General features: G+C 50.1%; 1 protein-coding gene and 1 long non-coding RNA gene across 9 annotated transcripts in view; one reads left to right on the top strand and one right to left on the bottom strand.

Moving 5' to 3' along the window:
- The window catches only part of LOC110484498 (axonemal central pair apparatus protein HYDIN-like), a 74329-nt gene that overhangs the window by 12723 nt on the left and 34300 nt on the right, over window positions 1-27306 (top strand). For 7 of the 8 annotated variants that reach the window (XM_085589159.1, XM_085589160.1, XM_085589158.1 and 4 more), the window contains 19 exons: window positions 187-391; window positions 2609-2801; window positions 3910-4009; window positions 5243-5361; window positions 6532-6755; window positions 8661-8728; window positions 10593-10825; window positions 12398-12498; window positions 13739-13874; window positions 14327-14491; window positions 15367-15519; window positions 17331-17569; window positions 18637-18889; window positions 19510-19653; window positions 20998-21138; window positions 21622-21938; window positions 25539-25701; window positions 26128-26226; window positions 26921-27130. In XM_085589159.1, the coding sequence (XP_085445285.1) occupies window positions 187-391; window positions 2609-2801; window positions 3910-4009; window positions 5243-5361; window positions 6532-6755; window positions 8661-8728; window positions 10593-10825; window positions 12398-12498; window positions 13739-13874; window positions 14327-14491; window positions 15367-15519; window positions 17331-17569; window positions 18637-18889; window positions 19510-19653; window positions 20998-21138; window positions 21622-21938; window positions 25539-25701; window positions 26128-26226; window positions 26921-27130 (3263 nt within the window). Of the gene's footprint in view, window positions 1-186; window positions 392-2608; window positions 2802-3909; window positions 4010-5242; window positions 5362-6531; window positions 6756-8660; window positions 8729-10592; window positions 10826-12397; window positions 12499-13738; window positions 13875-14326; window positions 14492-15366; window positions 15520-17330; window positions 17570-18636; window positions 18890-19509; window positions 19654-20997; window positions 21139-21621; window positions 21939-25538; window positions 25702-26127; window positions 26227-26920; window positions 27131-27306 lie in introns of those variants that run through there. The other variant, XM_085589161.1, reaches the window with a different exon arrangement.
- On the bottom strand, window positions 18978-20486 carry LOC146766399 (uncharacterized). The gene is made up of 3 exons (XR_014957743.1): window positions 20418-20486; window positions 20092-20212; window positions 18978-19746 (listed from the first exon to the last, which is right to left on the bottom strand). It is a non-coding gene; the product is annotated as an uncharacterized LOC146766399 (long non-coding RNA).

Raw genomic sequence — 27306 nt, 5'->3', positions numbered from 1 at the left:
CATCGTCACACTGTACACCCAGAGCTGTCAGGATGTGATAAATGTACTGATCCACGGAACTACTAATTCAGCTAAAAACTGTGACACTTTCTTCTGTGACCTGTGGTTTGCTTCCATCAGCCAGCTGTTCCTTGTGCTTCCATCAGCCAGTGAGCTGAGCAAAGACTCCCCTTTGCTTTGTTCCAGGTGAAGATAGTATCCAAACAAACCTCCATGGAGAAGCTGTAGATCTCAACGTTGGGTTGAGCAGAAATTCTGTGGAGATTGAGAAGACTTCCATCACCATGACAAACCACACAACGATGTTCATAAAAAACAGGAGTAACATCACAGCCCACTTCCAGTGGAAGACTTTTCCTACTGAGGAAGATGACAATAAAGAGAAGAGGAGGTTGGTTTGAAAGATGCATTTCAGTGAGAGACATGGCCCAAGACTGAAACTGGCGTGTGGCCTCAGGGGGGTGTTGGTGCTTTTGAATGGTAAAGGAAGTAAACCATCCCTGGCCAAGTAAACCATCCCTTGCCCTAGGGTGTGTGTCCCTGGGCTTCAGGAGCTCAGCACTGAGCATTCCAGTTCCATTTATACTCCAACCATGGCATTTGGGGAAGCAAAGGTTGGTTACAAGGACTGGATTTCCTCAGGTTCTAATTGGGCTTTTGTCTCTCTAATCTTCTTCCTACATGACCTGGCAACATCCTTAAATATTTCCTGAGTTGCCAGCCCCTCTTTCCAAAGGTGATGCACCCTCTTTTTCTCCCTTAGTTCCTTCCAAAGCTCCTTGCCCATCCAGGCTGGTTGTCTTCCCCGTCAACTCATCTTTCAGCACACAGGGACAGTCTGTTCCTGTGCCTTCAAGACTTCTTTCTTGAAGTATGTCCATTCTTCCTGGACTCCTTTGCTTTTAAGGGCTGTTTCCCAAGGTACTCTCCAAATCAGTCTCTTGAACAGGCTGAATCTGCCCTCCAGAAGTCCAGACTGGAAATTTTCTTGATGCCCATCCTTGTTTCACTGAATATTGAGAACTCTTATTATTTCATGGTCACTGTACTGCAGACAGTGGTGAACAGATAAAGTTCATTTAGTCATTGGGGAATCTCCTGGTGATATCCAGTACCTGGATCCCAGGGAGGCAGCACACTGTCCTGTGGAATGCATCTGATCTGATATACAGGGCCCTCAGCTCCCCTTAGAAGGGAGTCACCTACTACCACTACCCTTCTTTTCTTCTTAATACTTGAGGCCGTGATCTGTCTGACAGACAAGTGCAACTGGGAGACTCTCCAGACAGAATTTTTTCTTTAGTGTCGTCTGCCAGACCCTCTGGAGCCAGGGCCTCATACCTATTCTCTCAGGGCACCTGGGTAGGTGATGGGGGTCAGGAAGGAATTTTACTACCTCCCCAGTAGAGACCCATTTCTATTCCCCACTGTCTCTTAGGTCTCCTCCTTCTGCCTCATCACAAGAAGGGCAGGACTCCTCTGGCTCCTGCTGAGCATTTCTCAGGGTTAGAAGGGTGTAACTCTGCCAGTTTATTTCTGTTTCACTCTCCCTAATGCTCCCCAGCCTTTCCACTTCTTCCTTAAGCTCTGGCACTGGACAGAGCAGATCATTCACCTGCTGACACCACACACAGGTGTCTCTCACACTGTCCTCTGATATCAACACCAGGCTCAGACCCTCCCTGCAGCCAGGGGCCTGGACAGCTGCGTCCTTCCTGGGGGGTTCTCTTTGAGTTAGTACACTCCTGCTGGCAGCAGCAGCCACGGCTTTTCATCATTTGTAAAACATTGCTGGGGATAAAAAAGGCAGAAAGAAGAAAGGAAAAAAAAAAAAAGGCAAGCACCTCACAAGCAGCCAAAAGACACAACCCACTACACAAGGAGGGTGGCTGGCTGCACCCTTTCTGCTCAGGCTGCTTGTGCCAACTGCCACGCAAAAGCTGAAAGAACTGCAACCTGCCATGCCCAAAAAGCTCTAGATCATGAAAAGGCCTCTCCAAGAGCTTGCTGTTCCCTCCTGCACAACAAAGTCCCTTCCCCTCTCAGAGCCTCTGTTTTCATGCATATTGCATATAAAACCTAGAATGCCACTGAAGGGATTTGGTGTCTGAATTCATCCATTTCCTTTGGAAGTGCTCTGGGATGCTCTTGTGAAAGGCAGAGTAGGGAATAGGGCAGATCCAAAATGGCAGAAACAAAGAGTGATGCTGGTAACATGTAGCTGCAACCCAGGGAAGTCCTGCAGTGGGTGCTCCATGATCTTTATCTGCCTCCCCCAAATACTCAGTAGTAGGAGAAGCCAGCTGAGGTGGCTGCTGGATTCTCCCTCAGCTGTGGAAGAGGCTTTGAGCCAGGAGGTTCTCTTGAGGAATGCTGGCTTTGGAAACCTCTCCTGAGCTCACAAGTGTGGAGTAAAACGACCTGCTGTGCCAGTGAACAGCATGTTATCCTCTGATCCATGTGGGACCCTCATGGCTTGGGGTCAGCCCTTGCTGGGGAGCTGCTGCTGCTCCTCCCCAAGTGCTTTCCCTCCTGCACTCACACTTCCCTATGCAAATATGTGGTTTATTAAACGATCTGCTGGCCTTGTCTCTCCCTGTGGCTGCAGGCAGTGTCGTTTGCTGCACCCGCCAAATGAGGTGTGGGAAGAAAAGTTCAAGGAGATGATACAAATGCAGAAGGTGACGCAGTTTTTTGAAGATCGCTCTGTCCTGCTGAGCAACGTGGTCCAGGAGGAGATGGCAAAGGTGCAACAAGACCCCCTGCTGTTCTCCAATGATGTTTTTTCCATTGAGCCAATGGTAAGTGATAGCTGAGAACCTCATTTTCCTCCTCCCCCTCTTCCTCTTCCTCCTCCCACCCACCCTCTCCCCGGCCCCCTTCCCCCCAGATGAGGGCACTCGGCGGATCCTCAGCTGGCTGGAAGTGCTGGGAGGGAGGACATGGAGTTTCTGGAGCGGCTGCAGAGCGCCCTGCTGGAAGCATTTCTGCCCTGCAGGCTCAAGGCAGGGCTGGGAGCCTGACAGAGCCGAGCTCTGCTGCCAGGGCTCGAGCTCAAGGGCGCTCTGTGCTGTCCTTGCAGTGTCCACGGGGAGCAGTTCTTGTAGGCAGGGGCTCCCCTGACACGTGGTGCGTGGGGCTCAGCAGAGGCTGTTGCAGCTCTGCCAGTTCACATACTGACCTCAAGCTTGCAATGGTTCGCTGGAGGCCAAATTCAGCCCAAGGTTAATCACAGAACTGCCAATCCCCTCCTGTCACCACACCTTGCACTATTTCTGAGTGTCCCTTCCAGTGTCATCTGAGAGCCTGGACACAAGGGTGGAAGGTTTAAATGGGCCTTTTGAGTTCTCTTGCACACAGGGACAGAAAACCTTTTCCTTTTCTGCTTGTGCAAGCAAACTGCCACGTCCTCCCACCAACCCGAGCCCCGATTCTGAGTACTGGCATTGTGAGAATGATGAATGCCTGGTGTCTGCACGGTGCAAAATCCCTCCTCATCTTGGAGTAAACCCCAGAATAAGCCCAACCTCTGCATTCTTTCAAAACAGGTTAACTAATACTTGTATTTCAAGGAAGGAATAATGTTCTCTCCTTGGCTACTCCTATGGCCCATCTAAGGCCAAGAGCCACCAGTGCACAGTGGCAGTTGCATCCCACTGTAGGTGACAGCAGCATGATGTGAGCAAGAGCTTGTGTCAGAGCAGTAGGAATATTGTGGAGAGTGGGAGCTGATCAGCTGAGCATTGAGAGAGTCTGGCGGTGTGCTGAGCTGGGTTTGGAGTGCTGCCTTGGGCTCCTTGTGCTGTTCACTCATCACGGATGCTCTAAATAAAGGCTTACATGACTGTGGTTGAAAACAAGAAATGTGAAGTTTGAAGATAAATGTTTTGTTGTCCCTTTCTGTTCTAGGAGGGAGAAATTAGGCCAAATAGTATGGCTGAAATCAAGGTGACCTTCAAACCCCTGGAAGCACGGGAGTATCAAAGTGTGGCTTACTGCAACATCTCAGGTAGAGCTCCTTTCCCCTGCTGCTCTCAGCCACAGTGAAGCCACGGTGCAAGCCTGAGCCCACTGGGCTCCCCTGTAACTGCTGGGAAGAGTCCCTGGTCAGCAGGGCAGTGCTGGCACATCCCCACTGGCCCTGCAGCTTCCAGGGAGTCTCCTGTGCAAGGCCAGGGCTCAGAATCCTGTGTCTGGGTTACTGATCCCAGGACAACCCAGGCAGTGCAGGGAGAGGTTTTCCTGCCATGGCTTTGCCAGCATTCCCTCAAAGGTCAAAGAGCTGCAGAGCATAACAGCTTTAGTGAACAAGCACCGAGCCCCTCTAGGCCACTGACCTCCAGGATGGGTCCATTTGCCATGGCTCCATCATCAGGTGGTAGGAGCTGAGTTAGAAATGGGCTCCCTGACCCTGGATCACTCCCACTGCCCAGGCACCACCAGACCAGAGTGGCTGAGCCCCACTGAGCCCAGGGTGTTTGTAGAAGGAGCACCCTTGGCCAGCACCTGCTTCTGTCCCTGTGTGGGAATTGTCACCTTGCAGCTCAGCCTGTGGAAGTAGAACACAATGCTGAGTGCCAGAAGTTGAGGATTTTGGTAACAAAGTCGTGTGCTACTGGGCCAGGTAGTTTGGCAATTGCCAAACTCTTGATGAGCTTTGTGCCTTCACTGAATGGATTTCAGAGCTCCTCTAAGTGCATGGGAAGGAAACCACAGAATCACAGTATGGTAAGGATGGAAGGGACCTTAAAGATCATCCAGTCCCAAGGGCCCTGCCATGGGCAGGGACACCTCCCCCTAAACCAGGTCACTCCAAGCCCCATCCAGCCTGGCTCTGAACACTTTTGGGGCTGCAACATTCACATCCTCCCCGGAGAACCTCTCCAGTGTCTCACAGTAAAATAATTCTCACCCTCACAGTGAAATAATTCTTCTTAATATCTAACCTGATTTTCCTTCCTTTCAATTTCTACCCATTGCTCCTTGGCCTGTCACTACATCAGAGATGTTTTAAACTCAGCAAACTGGTGGCTAAAATTGTAAGCCAGCCCAAGGAATGGGTTAGAAATTGCAAGTCAGCCCCAAGGGATATCTCCTGAGGGAAGAGAAGGGTCCATAACTTCTCCTGCAGCATCAGGAGCTGGTTGCATCCAGCTCAGAGTCAGGGACTAGCACTGAGGCAGCCTGGAAAATGCAGTGTAACAGAGGGAATTATTGTACTGAAATGGACATCTCTCCGCAGGCCGTGAGAGCAGGCTGCCCCTGCACCTCAGAGGGGAAGGCCAAGGACCCTTGGTTGAATTCAGCCCTCCTTCACTTAACATTGGGAATATTCTTGTCAATACCCGCCACGTCTATGAGGTGAGCAGCAGGGCTTGGGATGGATCCTGATGGCTCCTGAGACAGCAGAAGCCTGGTGGGGCTGTGGAATTCCTGCCAACCTGGGCAGTTGTGAGCAGGGAATATTTGATATAATGGTCAAATCTGGGGGGGTCAGAAAAGTGTGTCAGTTGCTCATGAAGCCCCAGTCCCTGCTTTTGGGCAGCCTTCCTTAGGGATCAGCTAGGGGGCTTCCTGCAAAACAACCCCTTGGCACATGAAAGCAACAGGGGGTCAGACAGCTGCACCTTCAGAGGCTTTTGTGGCAGTGCCAGACACAAGGCACCTTTGTACTGGGCTGTTGAGAAGCAGCTGGAGCAAACTGGCTGCGTTTGGGCTCCAGTCCACTGCAAACAGCTTCCAGTCAAGTGTCTCCTGCTCATTCCTGGAAGCCACAGGAAAGCCATCCAGCCTCCTGGCTCAGTGCTGGCCCTTGCAAAGGGCTTGGGAGTTCTTTCCCTTGCTGACAAATCTCTCACAGCACTTCAGTCTTGGTGCATTTCAGGCTCCAGAAAAAGAAACATGTTCCTGGGAATAAAGCAAAGGATTTTTCTACCTATTTGCCTTCCCTCAATATTGTCAACTTTACAAAAAAAATCATGAGAGAGCAACTGAAAGAGGTAGAAAATGAGGCACTACCTCATGCCAGACACTTTCAAAAGTTTGGCTGGGGAAGGCAAAGACATGCTGAGTTTTCTTACCAAAAGATGGTGCTGTCTATACATTTAGATGCTGATGCCTCCTAATCAATGTATTGTTTTCATGGTGTGAGAAAAGGTGAATGAGTAGATGGTACTGTTGGAGCTGTGCTCGCTGGGGCAGCAGCAGCAGCTCTGTGGTGATTCACTACCCAGCTGCAGTCACCCCACGTTGCTGTCAGGGCCAGGTCTGAATGAGCCTGGTGGTGCTGACCAGAGGTGACTGCTCTGTGTCCATGGGATAACCCCAGGGTGACTGCAGTTATGTGGAGTTACCAGGGCTTTGCATGAAAACCCAAAGGCAGAGCTTGTCCTGTTGTATCTTTTAACTTCTGCCATTCAGCAGCACAAAGCACCTTCTGCCTTTTCTGGGTGTTAATTGCATCATTAGAAAATAACTCACAAGAAGGGAAGATTCCATGTGTATTTCCATTTTGCTTTCTTGCTGCTGCAGGTGAAGCTGGTTAACCAAGGACCTCTTGATGCTCCCTTCACCTATGTCCCTTCAACTACAAACATGGGCTTCTGCTTCAAGTTTGCACCTGAGGAGGGCATAATTGCACCAGGTGTGATCCAGACTGTTTGGATCTCCTTCAGTGCCACTGTGCTGGGGGCGTTTGAAGAAAAATTCCAGTTCAGTGTGGCTGGATCTCCTGTGCCTGCAATCCTGACCATCAAGTAAGGACTGTGGGAGCTTGGTGGGCACATCTGGGAGATCCCCTTCATATCTAATTTTGGGGCTGAGTAGAGAAAAAAGGTCTTTCCTGAGGACTTAATCTCTGCTCTGATCCTGGAGTTACCTTAGTGTGAGGATGCCTCCTGCCCTGTGTGGTACCCAGGAGCTGGAATGACTCTTCCCTGCAGGGATCTTCCTCTGCCTTGGGCCATGGCAGGCAGTGGGATGGATCAGCTTTGGGCAGTAGCTGCTCTGGGATGTCCCCCTGAACAGCCAGCAAGGCCCCCAGGGCTTTGGAGGTGGGCCAGCCTGGGTGATTCTGCACCAGCAGCAGTGTTTGTAAAAACTTGTGTTAATAATCCATCCCAGATGGGCAGCAGCAGCAGCCTCACCTCACCTCTCACAGCCATGCTGTGGGGCACAAGCTGTGCTCTCAGCTCCTGTGCAGAGAGTGCCCTGGTAGCTCCTTTCCACAGCCAGGAAAGGGCTGATGTGGGAGACAGGGAACTGTGCAGCAGGAACTGTGCCAAGGACAGGGGTGTCATCCCATGGGCTGGTGCCATGGCAAGAGATAATCCTGGCCCAGCAAAAGGGAGAAGGGCTGATAGCAGGGGAGGCAGAGCTCAGTCCTCAGCACCACAGCAGCATGAGGGCTTGTCCCTGCTAGCCTGAGCCATGTGCTGCTAGGATCATGTAGGGTAAGCAGGAGAGCTGATGCTGGCTGCTCTGGAGCTTTGGAGCTGGGCTGCTGCTCTTGGGAGGCACTGGGTCAAGGCAGTAAAGAAATTAAAGCAATCTGCAGTCAATTATACCAATGAGATAAGGGAGATGGAAAAAAAAGAACAAGAAAGTTACTACTTAGCAAGAGAAAAGTGGTGAGTAGGTCTGCCTATAGTAGAGAAACAATCATGCTGGCTTTGTTTTTGGAGGAAAAGTCCTGCTTTTTTTATTTTGGAACTCAAGAGGGAATCTTTCACCATCAAACAATTGATTCTCCTCTGTCCATCCTCCAAACTGTTCATGGGATGTTTCTGCATAAGCAGCTTTCTCCTTGAGCAAGGGCAGGTGTCTCTTGTTGAGAGGTGTAGAGCAGAGCCAGTGGCAGTCCTGTGAATACAACAGAAGGCACAGTTCACTGGTCCTTGATTTTTAACCAGAAGGCAGAGTGGGCATTGACTGGCATCTGCCATGAAATAAACCCATGAGTGTTGTGCAGCTTCAAGTGCTGATTTTCAGTTAGTGACTTTTGGAGTCTGTCTGCTGAGTTCAAGGACAGGTGAGGTGCTGTGCTAGATGCAGGACACCCTTTTTTGGTTGTTGAAGCTTTTGCCCTTGGCTGTGCCAGCTGGTGCACTGCTGACAAGCTGCTCCTTCTCTCTAGGATTCATCTGTCCACTGCGTAGAACTGTTGCTGCTCTTTTCAGAGGATGTTTGGGGCTCCCCTGGATTCATGTCTCAAACCTCTCTCTGTAATGATTGTGTGGGTCAAGCTCCTCCATGGGAGCAGCAGTTCCAGCTCAGAAGTAGCAAAGCAGGGAACCTGTGGTTGGAAAGGCTGCTTACAGAAGTTTGTGGGGACACCTTTATGTCCATCACATTACAGATGGGGAAACTGAGGCACAGGGCAATGTCTGGGTGTGTGTTCAGGGTCCTTCATGGGACCACCAGCAACCAGGGGGCTTTTCCTGCCTGCCCTGTCCCCAAAGCCCCATCAGTGGCTGTTGGCTGCTGGCCACTTGGCTTTAGCTGCCTCCTGTCCACAGGGGCCCTGCGCTGAGCTCATGGGGACGTGTTGATTTGAGCCCCACAGTGCCTGACACCAGGTTTTGCACCGCCGAGCCACGACAGCCGGACCTTTGCAATTCCCTTTAACCAAGCCATGTCCTCCTCTGTCCTCGCCATTGCAGGGGCAGTGTCATTCGACCAGCTTTACACTTCGACCTCAATGAGCTCAGCTTCGGGGACATCTCCTTTGGTGAGTGTTCCCTGGGCTGGGACACAGCGTCACTTGAACATCAAAGCATCCCTCGCTCCTGTTCTGCCACAGCAGCCTCTTCAGGGTGTGAACTCCAGGGCTGCTGGTGCCTCAGGTAGCCTTTTGCCATTGTGAGATCAAACAGAGCCAAGGCATATCGGGTCAGGACAGCAGAGACAACAATGCAAGAGCAGATGTTTCCCACCCGCCAAGTAGTGCTTCTGCCCTTTGGTGTAGTTATGATCACAGCAGGAGGAGCTGTGGGGATCTGGGCACTGCCCAGCAGCAGCAGGCAGGAGCGGGGAAGGCAGGCAGGCTGGATCCCAGCGCTGAGCCGCAGCCCAGGGCAGTCCCGGGCCAAGCACACAACCTCCCGCAGCAGCAGCAGCCGACCTTCCATCCCGAGCGGGAGGAAGGGAAGCTCCGCTCCCTGCCGAACCTCGGCTCCGGCCTCACAGCCGCCCGTGGCATCATGCCACAACTCCCAAAAACCCGAATTGAAAAGTCCACCCCCAGAGCCAAAACCCCCCAAAACCCCTATCCCCCTTCCCAGCCCAAGGGCAACATTCACTGAGAAGCCTAAACCCTAACAATGAAGTTCATTAACATTTTAAGAAAAGCAATTGCCTTTCCTGATCTGCTTCTTCCCCACCCTGTATCACTACGGAGGCACTTGTCAAGTTGCCTTTTGAATAAATGAAACAAGAAAGGCAACAGGTAGAAATATGGTTCTGAAACAGGAGATTCATCCTTCTAGTCCGATTCCATTCCTAAGGTCTCTTCAGCTGAAGGCAGCTGTTGTATCTTTGCTTCTTTTAAACTGCTGATTGTTGTCTGCATGTGGTGACCTCAGTCTCGTTTGAGGCTTTGACATCTGTGTTTGTACTTTTTGTGCCCCTCTTGCCTCCCTGCTGGAGTCACTGCTGGAGCTGGCAGTGGTCACTGTTGATGGGCACAGAGAAGCTTTGGGCTGTACCTGCAGTTGTTTCTCCCCATCTGTGTTCCAATGACTCTGGGTGAGCAGGCCCAGGTAGAAGCCTCCTCCCCACAGGGCTGGCCAGCCCAGCCAGATCTCCACTGCAGAGCAGGTCGTGGCTGCTGTCCGGGCTCTGCAGGGCATCCCCACCATGCCTGGCTGGATCTAACTTTCCGTATGGACAGCAAATCTCAGAGCTAAAGTTGGGTAAGCCCTTGCAGGCAGCAATCACAGTGAGCAGCACGGGTGTGATGTCCCCGTTTGTTGGGTGAGGTGGGCCATGGTTCCTAATTGCTAATCTCAAAGCAAGGCTCGGGTTTGCCCCCAGCTGAGTGGGCTCTGAGCTGCCACGTGCTCAGTCTGTTTGGCCCAAACCAAGAGCTGCCTTAAGGGTCCTGCAGAGGGAAACTGCATTAAGGTGCTTTGCATCACATTCTAGTTCCTGACAGCATCCTCACTTTCTTTTGCTGTAGCCTCTTCTCAATGACGACTCACTGTTTATAGATCTTGAAAAGGGTGGGAGTGTTGGCAGCCTTAACAGGGAATTTTACAGCTTGAATTCTCAGAGTAAATGCTCGGTCTGGGTGCACACTCACCACTGAGAAATAACTGATGCTGGTTTGGGGCAGGTGAGGCAGCTCCTCGCCATCACAAAGAGAGAAGCTTGCAGTGTTCAGCAGGGCTAGGAGTGGGCATTTTCAAGGCTGCAGTCTGGAATCGGTGTCAAAGGGAACTAAGTGATGATCAATTCCTCCTGCAGCTTCTCGGTGAGCTGTAGTTCAGACAATAAAGAGCTGAACTCCAGTGACACTTTCATCCTACCAGGATATTCACCCCAAGGGTTATGCCATAATTGGTGCCTAAATGGATATTTGTGTCCTTTCCTAGGCTTTCCCTACACCCAGAGTTGTCGCCTGACTAACACCTCCTCGGTGCCAGTGATGTTCAAGCTCCGCATGTCCGATGATGGAACACAGCCTTCTGTGAACGTCTATGATCAGATACGCAGCGACAATGACCCGCCCTGGAGGGAGGGAATTAGTTTTTGTATGGAGCCAAGGGAGTTTACAATGAACCCCAGCCAAGGGACCATCCTGCCCCAGGGACACCAGGATATCGAGGTATGGGAAGAGCCCAGCCACAGACGCTTCAGCACCAGGGCTGAAGCTTCCCTGGAGTGTGGGAGGGCTTTAGCTCAGGTGCCAGCTTTGAGCACTTGGAGCCCTGTGTGAGTGAGAGATCTGCACTGGGGAGAGGCCTCTGCTGGCTGGCTTCCTCGGGATGTTCCTCAAGGAGCACCGTGTTGTTTCCAAAATCACAAGCTGAGATCACATACCATATGGTCAAGTACTGAAGCCATTCTGTGTTTTTGAGAGAGATTTCTTTGACTGCAAGTGGGAAGAGGAGGGATGAGAACAGAAGGTGGCTGTTAGAGAGATGTCATTGTATAACACAGTTAGCTTTTCTTCTTGGTCTCATTTCCCCTCTACTGGTATCACAGTTTGACAATGGCACAATTCCAGTACCTCCATGAAAATGCAACCTCTCAAATGAATGCTGTGAGATACAATCAGGAACAGAGCAGAGCAGACCCAAGCTTAGTAACAGTGGAAAAACTTTATTAAACTACTACTGCTATAAAAGGGAAAAGAAAAAATACACACTAAATCCAAAATGAAAACCTTCCAAAACATTCCTCTTCCCCCCACCATTTCTAACAAACCATAGTGAGACATATCTTGGACCCCCAATCAGGTTCCCACCCTTCAGATAATTAATACTCAGTCCATTGAGGGAGAGATGAGTCCCTCCTGTGCCATAGACCCCCCAAGAAACTCATGTGCCACCTCTTGTGTTTCCATGTCACACATGGCACCACCTGGAGAAAATCTGCCAGTGTGACAGTCTCCTTTCCATGCACAGTGCTCTCACCACTGTACATGGACAGAGTGCTCCTAGGATTTTCTTTTCAAGGATGCTTTGCTGAGGGGAAAAAAAAGAAAACAACAGTTCAGTTTTTTATTTTTGGGACCACAGTCCTCCCCATTTCCCCCTGGGCCCGAGGGTCCAAGAATAGAGTTCTCCTCCTCTTCGCCTCCTCCTCTCCTCCTCTTCTCCTCCTCCTCCTCTCCTCCTCCTCTCCACTTCCTCCTCTCCACCCTCAATTGGTCACCCCAAGTGTCAGTATCCAACCCTGACCCCTGACGGGATTGACCTCTTCCTTCCAAGAAAATTTTTTCCGTATCAAACCATGACACCTGGGGAGCAGAATGATTGGTGTTCACTGCAGGGACCTCCAGTGGAGACAAAAAACTGCAGTCATGAACTGCCAAGCACCTGCTGGGCCTCACTTTGCCTTTAGCTTCCTGCTGTAAAGCTGAACTCATTCTGTTCAAGTCAGATTTTCTCTGCATTTATGTCATTATAGCCAGAGGAAAAATTGGCCCTTTAATTTAAATACAGTGGTGCATAGAGCTTTAGTCTAATGTTTTAATGTAGATGACCTATGCCCTGATAGTAAGGTGTGTTTATCAAATCTGGTATTGCCAGAAGGCTTTTGTTACTTTGAGACTGTGCTCTACACATGGACCAGCTGAAAAATTAAGGCAAAATCCTCCCTCAAGAGCTGGAGGATATCACATGTGGGTAATGAGCTTTTGTAAGGAAGAATTTGCTGCTCTTCTCTTCACCAGGTGACCCTGTGTTCCAACACAGTGATGGAATTCTGTCGGAGAATGCTGGTGGACCTGGAGGGTGTTGGCGAGGGAATGGCATCACTGGTCATCACAGCCAGGTACCAGCCCTTCCCTGGCCTCCCCCAGCCGCTGCCTTGCACGGGGTTTGCTGGCTGCAGCTCCCAAGGAGAAGTGCTGTCTAATGGCCTCCTGTTGTGCCCAGCTGGACATAAGAACAGCGGTGCTTGGACAGCAGCCTGTGCTGAAAAGCACCCCTGCTCACAGCCCAGCACGGTCCTGGGCCCTTTTCTAAAGGGACCAGGAATGCTAAATTTAATTGGTCTGGGTTTTGGTGCTTGAGCTGGAGCAAATTTCCCAAGGGCCTCCTCTCCTTCTTCCTGCAAGAGGTGGAGTTGTGCTGGTTGTGGCCACCCTGCACTGGTTTGGGACACACCAAGCAGCCTGCTGAGAGTCAGGGTCTGGTTCTGTCAATGAGGGCACATGGCAGGGGAAGTGGCTCACAGCAAGAGTGGTGAGGGCAAGGTCTTACAAGGGGAAAACAGCCCTTGATGTGGCAGGTCAGCTCTAGTTTTTCTCCCTCCCTCTGGTTCCCATTTTGAGCTTTAATGTTCTCAGGCTCAACCCAAAAGTCGTTCTTGCTGCAGCAGAATTCCATCCTGCTATGCTGCTCTGGCTGTCATTTAATGACAGGAGGGATGCAGCTCCCTGGTGCTGTTCCCTGTCCCAGGCAGAGCCAGTCAGTGCCTGGGCTGCCATTTTGTCAAGCAAGTGCAACTGGGGACAGTCAGTGCATGGAGCTGTGGAGTGAGGGACCGAGGGAGCTGTAGGACCTGGGAGGGGAGATCACCCACTCTGCAGGGCAGGGGGTGTCTCGTGCCCTCCAAGGCTGGGGCAAACAGCTGAGTTCTCAGGCAGGGCAACAGCACCGTGGGAGAGAAGAGAATCATTTTTACTGAGACGCTAGAGTTGTGTGTTCCTGGGGCCCTAGTGAGCACTGATCCTTGTTGGGAAGGCTCCCCCAGAGCTCATGGATGATTGGGACTGTTACTGGAGTCCTTGCAAGCCCCCTTGGGTAAAGGAGGGGCTGAGGCAGCCCCTGTGGGACAAAGTGCTCTGCCTAGGGCACTTGGCAGCCTCTGGGCTGTCTCTCAGGATTTGCCCCTCCTTGACAAGACGTGTTCAAGTGGGAAGACTTTAAAGGCAATTTATCACTGTAGGGCTGTTAAATGTCTGTTTGACAGTGACAAATGTGTTATGCTCCATTTCACAATCTTTGGGGGTAAACATTCTCCATTCTCTCAGTATCTCTGATTCCCCTGGGGTCATCTCTTTGCCCAGGTGTCTTGTCCCTGAGCTGCAAGCGTCCCACCAAATCCCGCCGTACTGTGAGTATGAGCTGAAGGTGCCATACCAGAGGAAGTTGCTCGTTGCAAATAACACCGACCTTCCTGGCTGCTACGGGCTTATTCCCCAGGTTTGGCATCACATCCACCTCCTCCTCCTCTCAAGTATTACTGAGGAGATTATTATGGGAAAAAGGGTTTGGATAAGACCTTGCTGGTTTCTGTTCAGTCTTAAAGATCTGCGGAGAACAGCATCCTACCTGAATGCAAACTTTAGGAGGCAGTTTAACCTCCTGAAGAAACAGTTCATGTTCTAGTCTTCAGGGTGTTTTCTTGTGGGAGATCTTAGAGGGTTGTGAAAAGCTGCTGCATCCACAGACACCAGTGCCCGTGCTGGCAGCCTCCTTGCAGGAGGACCCCCTGAGAATGCTAAGCCTACAATTCTTGCATCTTGTTTGTGCCTTTTACCTTTGTCCTGGGGATTTTTAAAAATGTGTGTAAGTTGCTGTTGCGGTGGATGTTAAGGAGTCTATAATTTCTTCAGAGGTCCCTCTGAAGCTGCATTTGATTCTGTCCCTTCCAGGAACGCAAGGAGGACTCTCCTGTATTCTACTCCAGCCCCAAACCGTGTGGGATTGTCCAGCCTCACAGCACTGCGGAGATTCCACTTACAATTGAAGTCCAAACACTGGGCAAGCATTGCACCAATGTTCTTATCGGCGTGTTTGGGGATGAGAGAAACCCACTGGTGAGTGCAAGGGGAGATGTGTGCCTTTGTGCAACTGCTCCTGGCAGGGTGCAAGGGTATAGGGATTCTCCTGGGGAAAACAGGCACAGGCTGCTGAGGAGAAGGACAGGAGGGATCGGTGGCACAAACAGCTCACGCCTTAGAGGTGGTAATCTCAGTGTCTGACACAGAAGGTAGTTCATCTAAGCAGCAATCAAGGATAATGTTAGTTAATTGTTCTTTAAAATGCTATTAACTTTGGAAACCTCTGTTTTTAAATGTCATCTTTCTGAGCACAAAAGAGGATGTCAGACTTCTGGGAACCTTGAGCTTTCTGTAAAAGAAAGGAAAGCTGGCATTTGAAGAGTGGTTGCAAGGATTTAAACTTATATTAAAACATAAGGAAATGACAATGCCAAATTCCCTGGACGGCACCAAACATCTGAACCTGGGCCATTGTGGCACTGCATGTAAAGCAGTCAACAGGAAGGACAGGCAATGCAGGCTGTGCCAGGGAGCCTGAAGTTTGACAAAACAGTTTCTTTCAACCAGCAGGCTGCTTGCCTTAAAGAGGAGGGTGTCTCCCCAGCAGAATAACCAGTTGTTTAACTATCAGCCTGGTCTTAACTAGAGATTTCTTGCAAAGCTTTTACCTTTAGGCCAATAATTTGTAGTTTGAAAGTTTCTTGTACCTTAATCCTTTTTAATTTGGAGGTGAATATGTAATTTTCTTTTTCCCCAAAAACCCATCATTTCAGCTGGAGAGTGGTAGCTGTCCCTAAAGAAATAACTTGAGCACAGTTGAGCTGTTTAAACTTTTTTAGGTTTCCCTGTTGTAATTTGTTTTGTGTTTTTGTTTTTTTTTTTTTATCTATCTTGCCTGTTTCCTGGAACAGAGAATACAATTTCAGAGCTCTGGATACCTGGGAAAAATCTACCCAAGTCCCAGGCTGATAGACTTTGGCATGCTCCCAGTACTACAGCCTACATCACAAAGCTTTACCCTCTTCAACAATGGTTTTGTCCCTATAGACTTCAGGATGGAGATTGTAAGTATCTGTGGGGCTGTTTTCCAGGGAAATTGACTGGTCAGTAGCTGCCATGACTTGGTTTTTATATGCAAGATTTTCATATGGCCCTGTGTGAGAGGAGGCAAGATACTCCAATGTTCCATCTGAGCGAGGCAAGAGGAACCTGGCTCTGGAGTGCTGTTAGCTGGGGCACCCCTCAGTGAAGCCAGGTGCCTCTGGAGCAGAAATTAGTCTGGATTGTGTTGACAAGTTCTCCCTTAATTTTATCTTTTTCTTTAGCTGTGTGTGTCACATTTTTGGAGCTCTGAGATCGAGAGAAACCTGTGCTCCTTTGCTTCCCAGAGAACGTGGACTTCCCTATGGTTTCCCTGTTCCATCTGCATTTGCTTTGTGCCAGACTGCTGTTCATAGTAGAGAGCAGGGTGCGGGGTCTGTCCTCAGACTGCTCGTGGGGAGGCAATTTTCACACCTCCTGTGGGTCAGGCCAGCTGGGCTGTCCACACAAAGACGTGTGGGGCTGTGCACCCCCACAGCCTGTGATCTCTGTGCCATTGAAGAGCATCTTTGGGCACCAGCTGCAGAGAAAGGCCGTTCAATATTGGAGGCTGCACAGGGCAGAAGGAGCTGGGGCTGCTCCCCTGGCAGTGGGAGCAGGGCTGGTGCAGCCAGGAAGGGCCTGGGCTGGGTGGGATGTCTGCTGGAGGGGGAGCTCTGTGAGAGGCTTGAGGTTTGTTCTTCTACATGCTGGGTGTGTTGGACTTGTGGAGTTGGTTAAAACCTGATACTAAGGACTTGTTTGTCGCCATGGGTAAAGCATCAGGCTGTGAGGGAGAGTCCAGCCACAGACTCCTGGGCCAAGAAGGAGGGGTGTGAATTTTCCTCTTGTTGCTTTTCCAGCTGTTTGGGCGATAAATGTTACCCTAAAGTGAGGGGGTTTTTCTATGGCAACTTTCCCTGACTCCACAATGGAATTCTGCTTCCAGCCTCTGCAGGGATCAATGCACCTTGGCTGGGTGTTCGTGGTGTGTAAAGGATGGGTTTCACATGCTCCTACCAGGGCCAGACCTGCAGAGCTGTGTCTGTACAGCAGTGCTGGTTCAAGGCCTTTCCTCCCTCCCTGGGGCAGCTTCCAGCTCTTTTGCCTAATTCATGAAGTCCATGAGAAACCAGATTACAGGAGTTCTTGGGAAGAGTGGGCTATGCCCACAGAGCACATATTGTCCATTTTTCTTTCTGTTTCCTGCTTTCCTGCTTTGCTCTAACATTTGGAGGTGACTTTTCCAAAGCAGAGGACACTGAGGCACCTTTCTATAGCTGATGGTTGGTGGGAAGTGAGGGCTTCAGTCTGTTAGGGGATATTGAGAAGCACTGATGGCCCCTTGGGAAAGAATAGTTTAGTGCTGGGGTTTTGCACAACTGGTTTTGCAGAGATATTCTTCAGGCTCTCAGCAGTATCCTCCAGCCATGTGGTTTCTGGAGTGGGGTTTGAGCAGTCATGGACTTCCTCTGGCCTTGAGCTTAGAAGCCAGGAGAGAGAAAGCAGCTTTCCTTGGCATACACTCCAGAGAAAGACTGAGGAAAGAGCACTCTCCTGAGGATAAGCATCCCTTGGGTTGGGCAAAACTGGGTTAATTGTGTGAGTCTGTTAAAGGAGGGGAAAATGCAGGTTATATGAGCTCTACTGTTGCCCAGTACTGTAGCTTAACTTTAGGGAAATTAAGCCTTCAGGATGTTTGCCTTCCCCTCTTTAATCTTTCCTTTTCTTATATCCCACAAGACACCAGGGTGTATGGTTTCCATCCTAAATGCATATTATGCTTGTCTTACAGATTCACAGACCCGACTGCTTTGTCGTTGAACCCAAAGAAGGAGTGATCCCAGCTAGGGGTGAGCTGCCTGTGACTGTCACAGCAACCCTGGATCACACTGAGTGTTTTGATGACAACATCCATCTGTTCATTGGGAACAGCTTTTGGGCTGTCTGTAGGCTGCAGGCTTTGGGCACTGGCACCGCAATTGCCATAGACAAGCCATTTGCCCCAGAGCTCAACCTGGGATACCAATTCAGGTAGGAGATCTCTCCACTCCCACCTCTCCTCCTCTCTCAACAAGGAGCAGTTCTGCTGCAGTCCTTCAGGCATGATCTTCAGTGTTCAAAGCCCTGACTCCTTCCCTGAAGGCAGACATTCCTTTAGAAACATGTGATGGCCAGTTGAGAGTTGTTAGATACCCTCAAAAGCCACTGACACAGGGAAGCCAGTTGCTAAATTGCCACTGAATTGTCTTTAGTTCTAATACATTGATGTCCTCACTTGATCAAGTAATGCTCAAGTGATGATGGCAGGCTCCCCCAGAACAAAAGGTTCCCGAAATGGTGCCCGGATGAGGCGGTCCCTCTGTGTGGCTGAGGGACCAAGGGAAGATGGCATCACACTGTTCCCCTTCCCCTCCAAATGGCACCTCCCAGGCAAGCAGAAGCCCTGGGAACAAAGAGACAGGAGGGTGAAAACCCTTAGCTGAAGGCAGGAACTGCTCTGAACCACAGAGCAGTTCCAGAGGCAGAGCTGCCAGCAGAGTTTGCAAAGTTCACTTCCAAACCTTTTCTAATTGCAAAATGAGGTTTCTACAAATGGCTACCAGTGCAAAGCCAAGGCTGCTATGAACAAGAGAGGCCCTGCTGCCCTGGTTTCCTGTCCTGGAGCAGGCAGACAATTTTTATCAGCTTGCTGGGGTCATCCAGAGCCTCTGAGCCGGCTTTTAGAAATACCTGCAATCATACCCCCAGACACAAGGTCCCCAAGTGCAGGATCTCAAAGATTCAGTTACAGTTTTGGACACAGATTAATACAAAATACAGCAACAGTATGGATCACCCCAGAACAAACATTTTGGAGGAAAACACTATGCCCTGTTAGTCTCACCTGGAAAATGCTACATTACCATTATAAACATATGTCTCTTTGCAATAATGACATCAGAAGGGCAGCCTATCAGACACTATTTCAGGTCCATGTTAAGAGCTGGAAATGAAGACCTTCTCCAAACTATTAACACCTCAGGATGCTCACTGGGAGCAATCTGATGACCAGGGAAATAGCTGCTCCCATACTATTCTCATCCTGCCTTCTATTCTAGCTTCGTTCCCTGTGTTCGTCAGTTCAAACTAACAAATAGGGGCCCCTATATCCATGGGCTCTTCTGGAGCATGGAATGCTACAGCCCACCTAAGGCGGAGGGCAAGAGTGTCTCAGCCCTCAGTAGCCCCAAAGATGATTCCCAGAGCCCCAAACGTGCTGCCTCCACATTTGGGCTGGAGACATCGTCGATGAAACTGCAGCCAGGCGAGTCTGTGGACATGGTGCTGCGAGGCTTCTCCAACATCACACAGGTGAGGTCCCCCCCAGGGGCTGAGCCTGGGGAACCATCAGATCCCCTCCCCTGGGCTTGCTCCACAGTCCCTTGACATTTGCCTGGGGAAATGAGCAGGGGCCTTCACAAAACTGGTTTAAGACCACACGTTTCTGTGGCAGCACCAGTTGCTTTCCCTGCTGGCCACCCCCAGACCAGCTAAGGCTTTATTGTGATTCCACAGCTACCAAAACCCAGTGCTGATCCCAAAGTAGGGGTGGAAGGAAATACTGCTCTTTTGGGGCAAGCATGCTTAGTCAGCAAAGAAAGGCAGAGAAATAAGTTACATTTAGACTAGGAACCCAAAAAGAAAGTGAATTAAACAAGTGCCAAGTGCTTTATCTGGGGTAAGCATGGAGTAAAACAAAAGCCATGTGAAGGGAGGGAGTTTCTCACAAGTGCCTTTTGTGGTTATTGGGGTGCAGTGTACAGACAATTGAGCACAGAATAAATAAGCTGCATCACAGGAAGAAAAGGGGGCAGTGACTCTAGGTGTGGCAGGAATAGGGCCCGTGGTGGGTGGTGGGTGCTGAGCCAATGCATGGCATCTTCTGGGTGTCCTGCCACCACCCACTGGTGACATGTGACTCTTGCATGCAGGAGGTGCAGGATTATGTGTTGTGTAAAGCTTTAATTGGGGAAAAAGGAACGGAAGAGAAGATAATAGAAACAATCATTACCTGTGAGTTCATTCACCCCTCTGTAGAAGCATCAGCCAGACAACTCTCTTTCCGGGTGGAGAAGGTAAGTCTCTGGATTGCATCCTGGCATTTAACAGCATGGCTGAGGGGAGTGTGTGCTTGTGTTAAAGCCCCTCTTTACCCTTCCTGAGGCACTCTGTAAAGTGAGTGAAGATGCTTTTAGAGATGAGACTGGTATTTGACTTCCCCAAAATAAGATTGCAGTTACAGCTGCACTGCCAAGGGGGATTGTGGTCACTTCCAGAGAAATGCCAGTTTCTCTGCTCACTGTAAAGGGAGGCTTTTGAGGATCCTCCAAAGCACAGTGATGTCTGTACACTGATGCTGTAGGGAAGCTGGGAAAAAGGGAGATTCCTGTGAATTCCTCAGGCTGACAGGGAAAAACCCATCATCTCTTGTGTCTCTGCATTCTCTGCTGTTGGCATGGATGCTTTATGGTATAACTGTATGATACAGCTCTGTGCATTTCCCTAAGCCTCACCTGCTTCAAAGGACCCCCAGACATCCTGCAGCTGCAGTGATGATAACACTGAAGCAGAGCAGGTGCCCTTTAGTCTCTGGATCCCAACTCCAGCATCATCTTTCTGTCTCCTGCAAGTTGTCTGAAAAAGAGAAGATGGTTCATGATTTGGTTTCTGTAGTTTCAGGCCTCTCCTCTGGTTCCCAGGCTTCCACTGAAGTACAGAATCCCCCCTGTAACAGGCAGTTCAGATGTAATTAGAAGCTTTTCAGCTCTTCCTGATTCTGCCTGGGTTCTGCTCGATGCCATGCACACAAAGTGATTCATTGCATGCTATGGCACAGCACCTGTTTGATGTCAGCACATCCAGAAGTAGTTTCCCAAAGTCTCTGGTTTCTCTAAACCATGCAGAAAGCCCAGCACAGTGCATAGACAGGAAGGAAGAGCCTGGGCTGATCATAGCTTTGAGGCCACAGATACCTTGTCCCTGTAGCAGGGGCTGCAGGACGCATGCTGCAGACAAACTGCTTTTTGAGGCTGCTAGAGACAATAAGGTTGTTAGAAATGACTGTATGTGAGTGAAGACCATCTAGTGCTGTTCTGCCCTATAGAGAGACAAAACTGGAGACAAGTGGTCTGGATTCACTTTCTGCTTTAGATCTTGTTCAAGCAGCTGCCTCCTCTCAGGGGCCAGTTCCCTCATCTGTATGTGGGTGTGTTTCCCTGTCCCCCAGAGGATGCTGTGGTTTCTAAAGATGAGAAGCATCTGCTATAAAGAAAAACCTCATGGGAGGAAGGGTAGAAACAAATAGAAAGGGTAAATAGAAATGTATGCATTTCTGGGGCTGAAACTTGTGAGATGCAGCAGAAGCTGGAGGAGGTCTGTGGTTGGTTGAGACTGTTTTTCCTTGTCTCCTATTTCCATAGAAACCCAGTGATGTCCTGACTCGGCAGTACCAGCATTTGTCTTTAAAAAACACCTGCCTGCTGCCCCTGGACCTTATGCTGGATGTGGAGCAGCCGTTCCTGGTCTGTGATGAGGACCAGCAGCCCCTCCCAGATGGCCAGGTGAGCAGCCCTGGACTCCTGCAGTGGGGTCTGAAGAGGAGGGATGTGGTGGTGCCTTTGTGTTGGGAGCTCCTTGAGTCAAGTGAGTCAAGAAGTTTATTCTGCAGCATCAGCAGTGGGCTGGCCTGTGCTGCATCAGCCAAGCTGCTGAAGGAATCAAAATTACCTGAACTGAGAAGATCCATCCTGGCTTTAAGGTATAGGGAGAAGGGAGCAGGCAAGCCATGCAGTAAAGGTGTCTCCTGGAAAGCATGCCAGCCTGCAGCAGCCACCCCCTTGTATTGGGGCTGAGCACAGAAACGTGGGCCTGAGGGAATCCTGGACTAGACTGTGGTGCCTGAAGTCAGACCCCTGCTGTAAAGAAATGAACCATCAACTGAGAAGTCCATGCTGGGGTCACACTTTGAGCATTTGCTGTTTCATGCTGTCAAGACCTTGGGACATCATCCCACAGGTGATTAATTACTGTTTGTGTCCTTGCAGCCTGTGACAGTGGATGTAGGGGAGACCTGTCATCTCTACATCGCGTTTGACCCAGCTTACAAACTGGGTTTTAACAGCTGGAAAACAAACAAGGTTCTGAAGATAGGCATGGTCAGGGGCCATCCTTTTGTGGAGCATATCACCCTTCAGGGAGAAGTCCTCTTCCCAAATCTCCAAATCCAGCCCAGCACCCTGGAGTTTGGCTGCATCGTGGCTGGCACTGAAGAAGTGCGTTCTCTGGAGATCACCAGCTGCAGCCCATTTCCTGTCAAGTATCACTGGACATTCCATTCGGACAGCCAGGTGAACAAGTTGAGGTATGTGCACCTTTGCCCCTGCTTGAAGCTCTTCTTGCTGGTGTCCCGTTGGTACTTTGCAAAGAACAAAGCTGGTGGCCTAGGATCATGTGTCATGGTTTTACACTGGCACAATGTTAGCACTCTCATGAAAATGTAACTCTGTGAATTATTGTTGTGAGATATGATCAGGAACAGAGCAGAGTAGATTTAAGATTAATAATAAGGGAGAAACTTTATTAAACTACTGCTATAAAAGGAAAAAGAAAGAAAAAACATACACTAAAACTAAAATGAAAACTTGCTAAAACATTCTTTCTCCTCCCCCCACAATTCTAACAAATTATAGTGAGACACAACTTGGACTTTTAATCAGGTCTTTACTGTTTAGATAATTAGTACTTAGTTTATTGAGGGAGAGAGGAGTCTTTCTTGTGCTATAGACTCTTTAAGAAACAGAGTTGCCACATCTGCTATGGTGACACTTTGCCATGCACAGTGCTCTCACCACAGTGCATGGATAGATTGCTCTTAGGATTTTTCTTTTTAAGGATGCTTTGCTAAGAGGAAAAAAACCCAACAGTTTAGTTTTTCATTTTTGGGACCGCAGTCCTCCCCATTTCCCCCTGAGGCAGAATGTCTAAGAACAGAGATGTTCCTTTTTCTTCTTTTCTGAAGACAGGGGGCATCACTACAACCCTCCTTAACTTTTCACTGTTCACTCTACTCTTGTCTTTTTCTCAGCTGTTGAAGCAGGTCTCTTGGCTCACTGTGCATCTTCTTAAAATACAGTCTCTCTTAGAGGAGAAATTGTTTCAGTTTATGGTTAACAAGAGAAAGTCTAGCTAAAAGCTACTCCATCATCTTCCCCGCCCAATTTTTTTTCTTAACATCAGAGGTCTCAGGCTGAAATGAGACCTTCATTCTTCTTCTCTTTTAAACTGAGGAGGAGTAATATTTCACAAAGCTTTCATTTCTTAAGGAAGGGTTAAAAGTCACAAATTCCCCAGACACCGGGCTCTCTGCCTAGACTTCTAGTTTTTACACTGAGCACCTTGCCCCCCTTTCCTCCTCTGCCAGAGTACTATCAGCACTGTCACTGTCTCTTTGTCTCCAGAGAGACTCTGGGAGGAAACGCAAACATCCCAGATTCCTCCACCCTTCTATCTGCAGGGAGCCAGAGCCGGTTCTGGTCCACCCACCCTTCAGCCTACCTCAAGGGCTCAGCCAGGCCGCATGGCTTTCTTCCCCTCCCGCACCCAGCCACGGGCTGGGCAGGAGAGAATCTGCACTCTCTGATGACTGCAACTAAGGAGAGCTAGTTCCCCTCGGAGTTCGGCTTTTAACCCCTCTGTGTTCTCAGAAGTGTGTCTAACCTTCAGTAGTCAGACCAAACACTAATATCTAACCTTGACTACTAATTAACCTAACCCACTTCTTCCTGAGAAACTTCTTTTCTGTGTCAAACCACAACACCTGGCAAATAACACCGACCAGCCGTGGTCAGGCTGGATGCTCAGGGAATAGGTTTTCCAGCAGTTTGGTGCTGCATAGCCCCCACAGGGGTTTCCCCTGGGAAGGAAAGCTGGGGTGAAAGCTGCTTTCTCAGACCTCTGTGGCCTGAGGCAACATCCACCTTGATGAAGGGCTCCTAGTGCCAGCTCCCACAGTGCTGCTGAGGGCCGTTCTGGCCCCTCTGCTTTGGGATGGGTCCTCTCTGCAGGAGCTGCTCTCTGCTCCTTGCCTTCCTCCCTTGCATTGTGCTGCAGGATGCCCAGAAAGTCCCAAGACCAGAGAAAGAGCTACTTAGTGCCTGGGCTGATGCTGAACATCTTGTTACCTTCCCTTTTCTTCTTTGCTAGGACAACTCCTTTAGTGCCAGGACAATTTCATTCCCAGGGGTCAGCTTTCAGTGGACACCTTGGAGTCTTCACTCCTTTTTTTGGTGACACTTGTTACTCATTTTGACTTTTCCCCACTGCAACATGTACCTTATGGGTTCTATTCTACTTGACATCAGGATTTGCTCATCACATCATCTCCTATCCCTGCCTCCCAGAGTTTCTACTTTAGAGGGGAAAATGTCATTGTCTGGGCACTGTGGTTCTGGGAAGTTGCCTCAAACCATTCTTTAAAATTAAAGAAGTAGACTAGATGAATAGGGATCTCTTGGGGGCTATGATGAGAGAGCCCCTCATCCAGAAATGAAACCCAGCCTTAGGTTAGAAGCTACAAAGCTAAAGACAGTGATTCTTTGGGAACAGGTCATTACAGTCCCTGAATGCCTGTCTGGGGATGGAGCATGCAGGTCGTGTTTGACTGTGTGGGGAGCACTTGCAGCTCAGCAGGGTGACAGGCAGGCACGGCTCGACTGTGTCCCTCACATGGCATTAGAAACACAAGCAGAGTTACCCTGAGCACCTGCTTCCATTTAAAATGGGGAATGCAACCTGAGTCCCCTGGGAGTGTTGGAAAATGTCAACCAACCCCCAGCAGTGTCAGGGAAACATTCCTGATGAATACCTGGTGGAGCTGCTGCAGAGTTTCTGGCGTTGGGCACTGGGGGGGAGCTGTGCTGGCTCACCACTGGCTGGGTCTGCCCCTTGGTGCCTCAAATCTCACCTTTTTGCTTTCCTTCCCTGTCTTTTCCTCTCCCACTGTGCTTTTTGCATCCCCACAAGGTGTTAATCCCTGTCCTCTGTAGTTGCTCAGTGCAAGCAGTTGCAGCTGCTGCGCTGCTGCTCCCTCAGTGCAGCACCTCCTCAGCAGCCACAGGAACTCTGCGCGGGCAGCAGTTCCCGAGGTGGCTGAGGGGCTGCGGTGCGGCTGCCCCTGGCTCTGGTGAGGCCACAGGAGGCACCGAGTGCAGCGGCCTGGGTGACGCCGCACGAAGGTAACACCAGGATCCGAGGCAGAGGAATGAAGGAGCAGACACCTGTGTGCAGTCTAAGGAGCATTTATTGGCCCAAACCGGGACAGGGACAGACGTGTTCTTAACTGGCTAGGGCTTATAAAGGGTGTGGGCGTGAGGGGGTGTTAGCATAAGGCAACCAATAGGAGTGGATTACATAAGGATTACATGACAGGTTAGGGCCAGTGGGGAAAGCATAGGGAGGGGAAAACCTTGCCTGGACCAACCGGTAACATAAGCAGGGGTGACTGACAACGAACATTCCAGAAAGAACTGGGGGTGGTTACAGTGACTGACAGGAAAAGGGGGTAGTACAACTTGGATTGGCAGGGCTTATTTTGAGACACAAGGGGTGGGACAAAGAGATTGGCAGGCAAGTGGCGGGAGAACTTTGGGTAAACAACTTGGGGGAAACCATTCTGAGGGGAACAAATAGGGGGTACAAGGAACATACCAGCAGAACTTATCTAACAATAGATTCCTCACTTACACAACAAACCATCACAAATCTCCACAAAACCCACACCACCACACCTCAGTGTCATCCCTGGGCTGCCTTTAGAACAGACCGGCTCCAGCCTGGATTAGGAAGGGCTGAATCAAGCCATTTCTCAGCTCAACGTGCCAGCACCCACCCAGGGGCTGCTTGTGCAGGTGTCCCTCCCTCCTTCTTACTGCACGTCCCTGTTCATAGTTATGTTGTTTTCCAGAGATGAGCTTTACCTACCTAAATTCAAACCTGAACCACCAAAGATGAAGAGAACCTATTCGGCTGAATTGGCATCTAAATGGAGAGACTTCAAGATTAAAAGGAAGGAGGCAGCCAGAGCCCTGAAAGAAGTGCAGGATTTTGAACAATCTGTAGGAGCAGAGGTAGATTTTCTTGTACACCTACTGCTTGTGCTGCCTCCCCAGCCTGCCACCAACAAGTTGTGCTCGTGCTGACCTCTCCTTTTGCTGCCCTGCGTCCTGACAGTGGGCTGGGCAGCAGGGCCAGTGGCTGGACATGGGGTAAGTGGGAGGGAGAAGTAGGAGAGTTTTCCTTGGAGAAGCTCACTCAGATCCTACAGGCCTGTCTTGCGTGTGGGAGTTTTTTGCCTTGTTTCCGTCACAATGTAAGATGAGGCTTTTATCTGCATCATCGCGGTAAGAGCAAGCTGTCATGAGTCCTGATCTCCATGTACCCTTTTCCCAGCCCAGCCAGACTACCTGTTTCCAGTTGTCTGCTCTCACCCGAGAGCTGGTATTGCACTGATGACCATCTCTTCCTCCTAGCATGGAAAATGGCTTGTTTTTCAGGTGCCACCACAACCTTTTGAAAACCCTCACCTCCCACTAGAGTTGGAGGGATTCGGGTGCTCCGTGGATGTCCCATACACTCGCCTCAAAGTGGAGGAGGTAAGAGGGAATCTGTCTCACTCACCCATTGCCAGCGTGGCAAGCAGGGCTGTAGCTCCCAGTCCCACTGGTGGCCCTCAGCACTGCCCACAGAGGGGCCTCACGTCCTTCCAGGCCCATACAAAGTGCTGCTGAACCAACTGGTTGTTGGAGAGGCTGTGCAGGACATGTAGGGCTGCCCAAGGATGCTGTGCAGCGCCTATGGAGGGCGTTGCTCCCCCTGGAATTCATCAGGTGGTCCATAGGGAATTTTTGCAGGAGCTTTTGCCATAGCACCTTGAGAAAGCAGCATTTAAAGCAGAGAGAGAGGGGAAGAGCCTCAGGAGTCAGATGAGCTGGGCCGCAGTCCTCCACTCAGCTTCAAGAGCCCTCATTCTGAGTCTCCTCCTTCTCTAAAAGCAATTCAGAAATGCTTTTTAAAGGCAAGTTGTGCATCAGAGAGAATTTCTACTGCCAGGAGACATCCCAGTTCACTGTAATGTAATGTATTAATTAATGGATTGATCCTTGAGTATGGGGGAAGATTTTCCCCATGGTCCCACCACTGGTCAGTGGCACGGATGCAGGATGAGATTAGGGTGATTCTGGCTGTTTGGGGAATAGGCCCTTCCAGGTACAGCTGTACTTTGCTCCAAGATGCTCTTCAGCATCCTTTTCCATGCTCAACACCTCAATCCTCCTGTCTTCCATCCAGGCTTTCAGTATCCTGCCACTGTCAGGTGTGCTGCAGCCAGGAGAAAGCCAGCAGGTCTCCTTCACCTTCTTTGGCCACCTCAACACCATCTCTGATGTCACGGCGCTGTGCCATGTGGAGGGAGGCCCCACCTACGAGGTGGTGGTGACCGGGGAGGCCTCACATCTCACCTACTCTCTGAGCCTGCAGGAGATCAACTGTGGCTCTCAGGTACCACACACAGCCCTTGGCACAGCTCCTTGCTTGGCACCATGGCCAGCAGGTTCCTGCCCACCTCAGTCCAGGTCTCCCTCCCCTTCCCAGCCCCTTTGTTGGCCCTGGGGCTTGGAATACAACCTTTGAGGGACACATCTGGCATCCAAGCTGGTTTAAAATGGCCATCTCCA

The sequence above is a fragment of the Lonchura striata genome, chromosome 11 (genome assembly GCF_050655825.1).
Source record: "Lonchura striata isolate lonStrDom1 chromosome 11, ASM5065582v1, whole genome shotgun sequence".
Classification (NCBI taxonomy): Eukaryota; Metazoa; Chordata; class Aves; order Passeriformes; family Estrildidae; genus Lonchura; species Lonchura striata.
This window is presented reverse-complemented; position numbering and strand designations above follow the sequence as displayed.